This window comes from Terrapene carolina, unplaced genomic scaffold, assembly GCF_002925995.2.
Source record: "Terrapene carolina triunguis isolate 2854851 unplaced genomic scaffold, T_m_triunguis-2.0 Scaffold67, whole genome shotgun sequence".
NCBI classification, from domain to species: domain Eukaryota; kingdom Metazoa; phylum Chordata; order Testudines; family Emydidae; genus Terrapene; species Terrapene triunguis.
The window spans coordinates 10,163,231-10,173,766 of NW_020664418.1; the positions used below are offsets into that span (position 1 = coordinate 10,163,231).

General features: G+C 45.6%; 1 protein-coding gene across 3 annotated transcripts in view; it reads left to right on the plus strand.

The window, feature by feature from the left end:
- Nucleotides 1-320: 320 nt before the first annotated feature.
- The window catches only part of CPEB1 (cytoplasmic polyadenylation element binding protein 1), a 49,670-nt gene continuing 39,454 nt past the window's right edge, over nucleotides 321-10,536 (plus strand). For all 3 annotated transcript variants that reach the window (XM_024213765.1, XM_024213764.1, XM_024213763.1), the window contains exon 1: nucleotides 321-489. In XM_024213765.1, the coding sequence (XP_024069533.1) occupies nucleotides 336-489 (154 nt within the window). In that variant the 5' untranslated portion in view covers nucleotides 321-335. The remainder of the gene's footprint in view (nucleotides 490-10,536) is intronic.

A 10,536-nucleotide genomic window follows, 5' to 3' on the forward strand; every position in this document is an offset into this window, starting at 1 on the left:
TTTATTTTGTAATAAATGATGCGGTTATATTGCATGCCTGAGTGACGTCACTGTCAGCACAGTAAGCATCAGCAGCCTGATCACATGCTGGCCCAGTCAGTAATGCAGACGGGATAGGAAGGTGGAGGGGGGGCAGAGGAGGGAGGGGGCTGGTTCCTGGACATATGGCAGTCTTCCCCTTTGGGGTGCAGTTGTTGGTCTCAGTGGCTTCATCATAGGGCAGGGTCTGGCTTGAAGCTTTGGGAAACTCCTCCTAAAAATCCCTGAACTCTTCAGCTTGTGTTTGTTCCACCTGAGCAGACTTCCAGGACTCTGAAGGAGCAGTGGCAAGCAGGATGCTTTTCCCCAGCTCTGCGCAAGAGTCTCCCCGTGGCCTCCCGGACACAAACGACCTGTGCCTTGGCCTGCAGTCTCTCAATCTGACCGGGTGGGACAGACCATGGAGCACCCAGGACTCCGATACTGCAGCACAGACCAGCACGCAGTCTGGTGAGTTGCTCTCTGATTACACACAGCAACAGTTGTTGATTATTTGCTTTTTTTTTTAAGTGAAGCTATTGCCCAGGAAAGTGGCTGTTACAGGAGCAGGTTGTGACTGGTTGAGGGATTTCTCTTAACCTTATAAATGCTCTGAGTGTAATGGGGTGATGAGTTCGGGGGACAGAATAAGGGGAGGTTTTGGTTCTGACTGTTCTGCAACTACTCCAGTCTTGGCTGGTGAAACAGGAAACATAACTTACAAATACCCAGGCTTCTCCTTATCCTGTGATGTCTGGGGATGGATTAATGTGCTGATGGGCAGGAGGCTTTATTAAAAAATTTGCTCATACCTTCCTTCCAAGTATGTTAGGGTATATTTGAAGATTGAGCTAAACGCCTACACTGAGAACTCCACTGCAGTGTGGAAGTGGCGTTAAACTTGCTCCACTCCAGATAAATCTACTAGCAAATTGCTACCTGGGCAAAATAGGGTGTGCTGGCAGAAAGCTCTGTCTCTACAGGGAGGGGGCTGCATGCTTGCAGAGGAACCCCCTGCCTGGCAGTAAATGCTGCTGTAGCACACAAGCTTAGGGTGTTGCACTCTCAGGGTCTGCTGCCTACACTCTGCATATGGGGTGTGGTGGGGGTGCAGACTGAGCTCCAAGTACCAAACTCAACCAGAAGGTTCCCAGCTCTGTAAAAGGGCTCAACAGGACTTTCTCTCCATTCTCAAACTAAAACAAATGATGTTCTGGGGAATGGCACTTGGTCTGCAAGAGTTAAGTCTCTCCCTCATAGCAGAGTGAAGGTATGGCAGCAAATTATTGGCTTCTTGTTTTGCCCTTCCCCCTTCCAAACGCTGTTCACCCTGGCTTTCAGCTGGGCTCTAGCTCAGAGCACCAGCAGTATGGAGTGCTCTAGATCTGAGCGCTGGTTTTCTCTGTAGAAACTGAAGAGCAATGCTGTACTGCTCAGTTTTCTAGACCAGGATTTAGTGGCATCCTTGTGGTGTGGTTGGGTAGGGTGCAAGAGGGGGATGTGCACTCATCTTTCAGGTCCTTATAATAAAGATCTGGAAAGAACAATCTCACAGATGGTGTTACATTCACTGAAGTATCAGTCCATGGAAATATCTCCTGCTTCAGCAGAGTTTGCACAAGTTCAGCCTGGTTGCTACAGAAACTCCTCCTTTTTATAGAAGCAACCTGCTGCTTTGTTAAAAGGCTAGTGCATCTTTGTGCATTGATGGGGGTGACATAGAAGGCCACAGGCACATAGCAGGTACTGATAGGACTGTGGGTTGCAGTGTCTTCTCTCACTCTTCATGGGGGTGGCCATTCTGGGGTGGTTCTGGAGGAGTGGAAGTGACCCTGCTCAGGGAAGGTAGCAGTGATGTGAAGTGTTGCCGGCTGCTCTGCTGGCAAGCTTCATGCCAAAGCTCCCAATTTGTGGGAGCATGTCTCCCTTCCCACTGACTAATGCCTGTCACTTGGTTGTAGCAGTGGGTCACAGTCTGCCAGGGGCAGCACCGAATGTCACTTCAGATACTGCAAAACTGGTCTGCATGGTACCCCGAGCAGGCCTCATGCAGCTTCCTCCCATGGCTGGGCGTGGGACTTGTCAGGTGACTGTTGCAGAAGCAATGTAGCCACGTAGGGAGGGAGCAATGAGTATTAAACAGGCTTATGCACAGACCCCTGGAAAGAACTTCCTGTTGAGGGGTCTTCCTAGGAGTCATTGGCACTCCAATAAGCTTGGATTCCTGCCCTCCTGTGCGATCCAAAAAATCCAGCTGGCTTCCCCTGGTGACCCTGTAAATGCTCCATGTTGCACCAAACAAGGGACCGTTCTTCCCAGGCAGCAGTTGTGCCTGATCTTTTCCTACCTTTGCTAATGTCTTGTCTGTCTTGCCCTTGCCAGTGAAGCTGGGAATAAGGAGCTGTTGGCTGACTTTCCATCACTCAAACAGTCCTCCAAAATGGTGGTGGGAGAAATGTGAGTTCTTAATTGGAGCTGAAAGGAGCAGCAACCTTGAATAATTAATAGCATACAACATTTTGGGAAGTGTCTGATAGGTGACTGGGTACTGAATCTGGATTATGGAAGCTTAACTAAGGCCCTGTGAACAGCACAGTTGTACATATGTGCTGGAACTGAGGGTGCTGCTACACCCCTTGGATTGAAGTGGTTTCTATCAGATACAGGGTTTACAGTTTGTTAAATGGCTCTTGGCACCCCTGCAGTTGTAACCAAGCCAGCAACATCCAGGTCTGAGTACTTTCTAGCATTGTTACAGCCATAATGTGTATAAGACATAATGCACAATGGCAATGCAAAGCAGTTTTGTGTGACTGCCTCTTGCTGCTGCTCTGGGCCCCACATGATCAGCTGTAGCAGTCTCAGATGTTCCTTCTCAGCCAACATCCTGCCTGGCTGTTTTGACACAGCCTCCATTCTCACTAGCTACTGATACTTGTATGGCAGCTCTCTGCTATTCAGTGGGATGAAATGGTACATTGATCTGTGGAAGGCTTAAAACTGTGAATTGCATGTTGAGGAAGCAGCAAATTTAAAAAACTGGATATTTATGCAACACAGATCACACCTCCGCTAGGGACTTCATATGGATTCAGATTGTGCAGAGCAAAATAGCCTCTGAGTCAATAGAAAATTCAACTGGAAACTAGTCTGGGGTACTCCAGTGACCTTCCTGATCACTTAATTATTTTGGTGTCTGTAGAACGTATCCTTCACAAATGGGGTACTGAACTACCCACAGCTCTAGTGCATCACGTATATTTGAGTTCCTCATTAATAGCTCGCGAAGCTCGGTGGAACAGATGGCAGTGAAGAACTAAATACTTGAGATACTAAAATACTCAGGAGTACAGGCCTCCTGAATGCAAGGGTTAAGCATCTTGCAGAGGTGAAACACCCTGTTTGAGGCTGAGCACACAGAATTAAGGCTTGCATTCCTCCTGCCACCCAATCACTATCCATTGTGGGGCTTCTACCCCTGTAATCTAGCGGAAGGGAGTTTGTTTTGACAGTGCATAGATTGACCCACATGGGTCAAACTTGCACTTTCCCCCATGTGTAGATGGCATGGTCTACAGGACCCACGTTCATATACCCAGAGCCATTTGTTGGCAGTGCCATTGCAGTCACCATAGTCTCTCCACCCCTGCGGAATGTGCTGGCTACGTTCTCAGTCTAACTGCTGTGCATCCTGCACAAAGCAGGGCAGGGGGAAATGGGAGACTAAATGGAAAGGCAGGAGAAGTGGCACTTGAATGGGCGACCATGGCTTGCCTTGCTGTGGGTATGGCATATGCTTGGCTCAAGAAGTGAAATGCTGGCATTGGTGTGCAGCTGTTCCATTGTTTGTCTGCACCTCCACATCTGCAGAGTCTCGTCCCTCCCTCCCTAGGACCAGGGAGTTGCCATGAAAAGCTTTGTGGGAGGTAGGGGTGAGGGGGGATTCAGACTGGGTCTGGAACACTTTGGGAAGTGCCATGTGAAATGGCTTCTCTTCTGTTTGTGTGACGGGTGGGCGTGGGGGGCATTTCCCCGCTTGAGACCTTCAAGTTTTCAGAGGGGCCAGCAGGTATGGTCAGCTGGTATTGCCTGGCCATGCTGCTTTCTGCCTTTGCTACACAAGGCATGTGAACGCCAGTCTAGTGCCTGTCAGTAATCTCTGGCACTACAGTGATGCAGGTATTGATTCCCAGCTGGCTGCCTCAGTCACTCGGTGCTGCAGCTGGCATTTCAGCACTGAGCCGGGGTGATCAGAATCAGGAAATCCTGACTGCAGAGGCACTGGGCTCAGCATTGGGTTGTCTGTCTCTAGAGCCTGGCTGGGAGGGGCAGGTGCTTCCAGCAAACAGCAGTTGGGACAGTTCTAACAGTGACTCAGCTGTATAAATCCACAAGGAGCTGGCCAGGAGGGTGGAAGTGCAAAAAGTTAACAATCAGTCTAAAATTATGATTGCTGATTTGGTTTCCTGCAGTGCCAGTGCTTGAGCATTGATGAGCTGGAATTCGGGCGCTCTAATCTGTAGGACTTCCCTAAATCTGCATACAGCCCCTGCCAGGTGCTGGCTGTACCTTTTCCTGAAAAGGAATATCTGGCAATAGGGAAACTATACAGGTGTCACCTTGTGCCTCCTGTGGAGCTGATGCACAGATATGCTTTATATTGCAGTTGTATACAGGGCCCCATTATGCCAGACACAGCAGACTAGGCAAAAATGCTGCTTTGGTTTTGCAACACCAAGGAGTTTTCTCTTGCAGTCAGACCGCTGCTTCATGCCTCCCCAGGGGCTGGGAAGCTGCTCAGGCCCAGGACATGGGGTTTGCAGTGCATTTTCCTGCTGACTCTACTACATTGTAGAGGAGACAATCCGCCTTTGAGAGGGTGGAAGAAACTTTGCCTCTCTGCCAAGGAGCACCCTCCGCTCCTGAAGCTGCTGTCTTGCCTGGGGAGAGCCTCTACTAGAGGTAGCGGCTGCCGCAGTCCAGAATTGCTGCATCTATTGGCTATAGGATTTAATTGCTGTCTTGTGGCAGGAGAAGAACACTAACCCCACTGCTGCCACTAAAACTGTCTGTCAGACTAGGAATATTGACTCAAGTCCCAGAAACCTGTTCTCATGGAAATAAATGCTGGCCTTGGATGCTTCCAGCTAAGCATCTCCTGTAATGCAGTATTCCCTTCCCAATTTAATAACCATAAATATGCAGTGTTCATAGCATCCAGGGCACTTGTTTCTCCTTAGGGGAGGTAAAGGGACCGTGGAGGAAGGAGCCTAAAGTGCTGGTTTAGTTTGTATGCCTGCATAATAGATGACAGCACACAAGGAGATGTGAGGTAGAGCCCTGCAAGGGACTACTTTTTAAATCCTGCTTCCACCCACAAAAACCTTAGATCATGCGAGAGACAGCTTCCCCCACTACTTAAAAGAACCACAGTTGGCTAATATATAATGGAATTCAGATACAATTTTTACCACTAAAAGAATAAAATAAATCTTGCTTAAACCATGTAAAAATATTTAACTCCTGTCATAATAAACATCAAATCTCCATCCCTGTCCTAAATTTAAGAAAAATAAAGGTTTTAATACTTGTTGAAATTATGTTTGAAAAACTGAGACTTTGTTTCCCACAAATTACTGCAGTCTGGTTTTTATTTATTCCTCCACACAATCCTGACCATAACAAAGTACATTTTACCCTCTGCTATTATGGCAGCAGGTCCTGTGGGATCCCAGTTGGGCTGCAAGCCTCTGATGGGAGGTTTAACGTGCTCAGTCTCTCTGCTCTCACTGGATGGTATGAAGCCTGTATGCTGTTAACTGAGTACCTGGCATGAGTATAAATGCCAGTATTGCCATACTGGATCAGACCAATGACCCATCTATCCCAGTATCTGCTCTCTAGCTCTAAAAAGTACATCTGACTCCAGATGGACAAAGAGTGACTAGTCCATGGAGAAACATTCTTAAACGCTGTTAGCAGTGGTTGCTTATGCCCTGTATCATAGGGTCTGTCTTCTTTTAGTCTAGTTTCTATAACTAGATGTTATCCATATAGCTGATTAGCAGGATTAAAATAAACTCTTGGCCTCTTGTGGCAGTGCATTCCATAGTTTGACTATTCATAGTTTCCTTTTATCCGTTTCAGACATTGCTTTGTTTCCTTAGTTGTCCCCTGGTAAAGAGGAGTGCCCTACTACCTTCCCGAATGCTTGCTTATATACATTGTCCTGTCTCTTCAGAGAAGAAACTGGGCCTGTTCCATTAATATGTCCCCTTCCGGAAGCCCTTCAATGGCTCTGACTCATTCCCAGTCTCTAGACAGGTCTTCTCTTCCATCAGGGTTTGCCACTCCCACAACTGGGCTTCCCCCTGTGCTGCAGTTGACTGGGTCTCGTTGCCAGTCAGACTTAGCTGGAGATGGAACACTAGATGGGGAGGGCTCTGAGTCGCTACAGGGAATTCTTACTCGGGTGTCTGCCTGGTGGGTCTTGCCCACATGCTCAGGGTCTAACTGATTGCCATATAGGGGGTCAGAAAAGAACTTTCCATCCAGTCAGATTGTCAGAGACCCTGGGTTTTTTTTGCCTTCCTCTGCAGCATGGGGCATGGGTCACTTGCAGGTTTAAACTAGTGTAAATGGTGAATTCTGTGTAACTTGAAGTATTTAAACTAGGGCTGTCAAGCAATTAAAAAAATTGATTAATTGCACTGTAAACAATAGAATACCATTTATTTAAATATTTTTGAATGTGTTCTAAATTTTCAAATACATTATTTCACTTACAACACAGAATACAAAGTGTACAGTGCTCACTTTATATTTTGGTGGGACGATTTAGTTGGTGTTGGTCCTCCTTTGAGCAGGGGGTTGGACTAGATGACCTCCTGAGGTCTCTTCCAATCCTAATCTTCTATGATTTTTTGATTACAAGTATTTGCACTGTAAAAAAAAAATAATAATAAATAGTAGTTTTCAATTCACCCAATACAAGTACTGTAGTGCAATCTCTTTATCATGAAAGTGCAACTTACAAATGTAGAATTATGTACAAAAAACTGCATTCAAAAATAAAACCATGTAAAACTTCAGAGCCTGCTAGTCCACTCAGTCTTACTTCTCGTTCAGCCAATTGCTCAGACAAGTTTGTTTACATTTTACAGGAGATAATGCTGCCCTCTTATTTACAATGTCACCAGAAAATGAGCACAGGCATTTGCATGGCACTGTCCTAGCCAGCGTTGCAAGATATTTACGTGGCAGATGCGCTAAAGATTCATGTCCCTTCATGCTTCAGCCACCATCCCAGGGGCCATGCATCCATGCTGATGACTGGTTCTGCTTGATAACTATCCAAAAGCAGTGTGGACCGGCATATGTTCACTTTCATCATCATGAGTCAGATGCCACCAGCAGAAGGTTGATTTTCTTTTCTGGTGGTTCAGGTTCTGTAGTTTCTGCATCAGTGTTGCTCTTTTAAGAATTCTGGAAGTATGCTCCACACCTCATCCCTTTCAGACTTCAGAAGGCACTTCAGATTCTTAAACCTTGCGTCGAGTGCTGTAGCTACCTTTAGAAATCTCAGATTAGTACCTTTGTGTTTTGTCAGATCTGCAGCAAAAGTGTTCTTAAAACGAACATGTGCTGGGTCATCATCCGAGACTGCTATAACATGAAATATATGGCAGAATGCAGGTAAAACAGAGCAGGGGATGTACAATTTTCCCACAAGGAGTTCAGTCACAAATTTAATTTAATACATTTTAACGAGCATCATCAACATGGAAGCATGTGCTCTGGAATGGTGGGCAAAACATGATGGGGCATACAAATGTTTAGCATATACGGCACATAAATACCTTGCAATGCTGGCTACAATAGTGCCATGCAAATGCCTGTTCTCATTTTCTGGTGACTTTGTAAATAAGAAGAGGGCAGCGTTATCTCCTGTAAATTTAAACAAACTTTTGTCTGAGCAATTGGCTGAACGAGAAGTAGGACTGAGTGGACTCGCAGTCTCTGAAGTTTTACATTGTTTTATTTTTGAATGCAGTTTTTTGTACATAATTCTACATTTGTAAGTTGCACTTTCATTATAGATTGCACTACAATACTTGTATGAGGTGACTTGAAAAATACTATTTTTATAGTGCAAATATTTGAAATAAAAATACACTGATTTCAATTACAATACAGAATACAATAGATGAAACTTATTAAATATTTTGGATGTTTTTTCTACATTTTCAATTGATATTCTATTAAGTGATTAAAACTGCAATTGATTAAAATCACAATTTAGTTTGAGTTAGGCATATGAGTTAACTGCAGTTAACCAACAGCCTTAATTTAAACCATGATTTGAGGACTTCAGTAACTCAGCCAGAGATTAGGGGTCTGTCATAGGAGTCTGTGGGTGAGGTTCTGTGACCTGTGATGTGCAGGTGGTCAGACTAGGTCAGAAGGGACCATCGTGATCTAAAGTCAGAGTTGTCTTCAATAAAAAGAATCTCCAATCTCCGTCCTGCTAAGAGCTGGCTTTCTCCCCTGCTGCCCAACCAACCAACAAAAGTAACTTATCTTAAAAATCAGTGGATCCAGAAAAAAATCAAACCCTACCCTTTACAGGATAAAATCTGATTGGGAGAGGTGCCAAGGACTGGACTATATGACCTCTCAAGGTCCCTTCCAGTCCTGTGATTCTAGCTCTTGACTCTACCTGGAAGACACTCAGATACCACAGCAATAGGTGGCAGTGTGTAGACTCAGTGTAGGAAAATTCTTGCTTGTTAAGAAGGGGCTTAAGTAACAGACATCACATTAAGTGCATCCCTGGAGGTTCAGTGCTCCCCACGGTGGCAATCTCTGCTGATCTGGGTTTTGGGGGAACTTGTTCCAGGACATACAGCAGTCTCCCTTCCCCCAGAGCCAGAGGGAGCAGACAAGCCTGTCAAAAAGCCAGTTAGTGTTCCCCTTGTTGCCAGCTTTAGGTATCCATCTTGTGTGCCCAGGAGCAGCCAATACTGTCTTACACCAGTAGCTTGGGGAAGAGACTTCAGCTCTCTGCTACTGGCTCAGCAGCACAACCCTTGAGGGATTGAGTTCCAGTCCCATCTTTGCATCTCAACAGTAGTGGCACAGCAGTCTGCTTATGGGGCCTTTCTGGCGGCTGTCACTTCCACATGTGGTGTGTGAGCTGGGGATGCTGACTATGGTATCTCAGAACAGGACCTTCCATAGTGAGCAGATAGAGCTGCCTTTCTACCCAGTCTTGGTTCTAAAAGCTACTGCTGTTCCACAGAGTTCAGGGTTCTCCTTCCTGCAAAAAACCCAAACCTCTTCAACCCTGGAACATGCAGACTCCCATAGCTGTTAGTCTGACTGAATTTAAGAATATATATATAATATGAAGGTTTGATGCCTTTTTCACTACTGGGCAATACAGAAGAGACCTCTAATGCATTGAATGCTAGGTGGTTGTGCTGAGGCATACAAGACAAAAATAGAAGCTTATCGCCAGGTCATGACTTCCTGGACTAAAACCTTTTGCATCAGAAGAGATCTGCAAAGCAGCAGATTGGTCTTCAACTTGTACAATTGTCAGACCCTTCCAGCTACAGCCCCAGTGCAGAAAAGCGCTGAAGCATGTGCTTACATGCTCTTTTTTTAATAGGGATGTTTTCTGAATTGAAGCCTAGATATACAGGTGTTGGCAGACCCAGCCTCTGGTAGGAAGGTACTGCATGTTGTGTTGCTCTGGAAATCCACTAAAGCAAACTGCCATAAACACATGTGGAAGGGTGTTAATCCCAATAGCAGGGATGGCTAGCAGGGATCCAGAAGTTGGATTCCTGATCCTGTCAAGTATTCAAGCTCACCTTCCTGGACCATCCACTAACTGAATGCGTAAGATCAGTCCGGTGACCATTGTTGACCACTTAATGCTGTTAGAAACACATGGTCTTCTAGTTTAAGAAGCAACTGTTGGTCTTCCTGGAGGAGCTAAGCCTCCTGCCTTGTCATTATTCAATTGCAAAGCCAAGACAAAACTCACTGGTAGGAATGGAATCTGGGTAAGCAGAGAAATTTTTGGGATCTCAGTCTATCTGCTGTGTCTTGAGATATGGGTTGCAAAAGTTGAACTCTGTATCCAAAGCAAGGACCTACCACCAGCGGATACAATGGCATATTATTTCTGGTATTCTCCATCCCACTTGTTATGCATCTCTCTACATTTGCTTTCTTGACAGCTACTGCACCTTAAGTTTAATCAAACTGTTGGCAGTGTCCCTCAGGCCTTTCCCAAGTAAGTACAGCTGACTCTGAAATAAGCAATGTGTAGCAGTGGATGGGAACTCTTTTGATGTGTATTACCATGCATTTGGCAGATGAAGTTCTGTGTTGACACGGGGCTAGAATAGTATCAGAGGGGTAGCCGTGTTAGTCTGGATCTGTAAAAACAGCAAAGAGTCCCGTGGCACCTTATAGACTAACAGACGTATTGGAGCATGAGCTTTC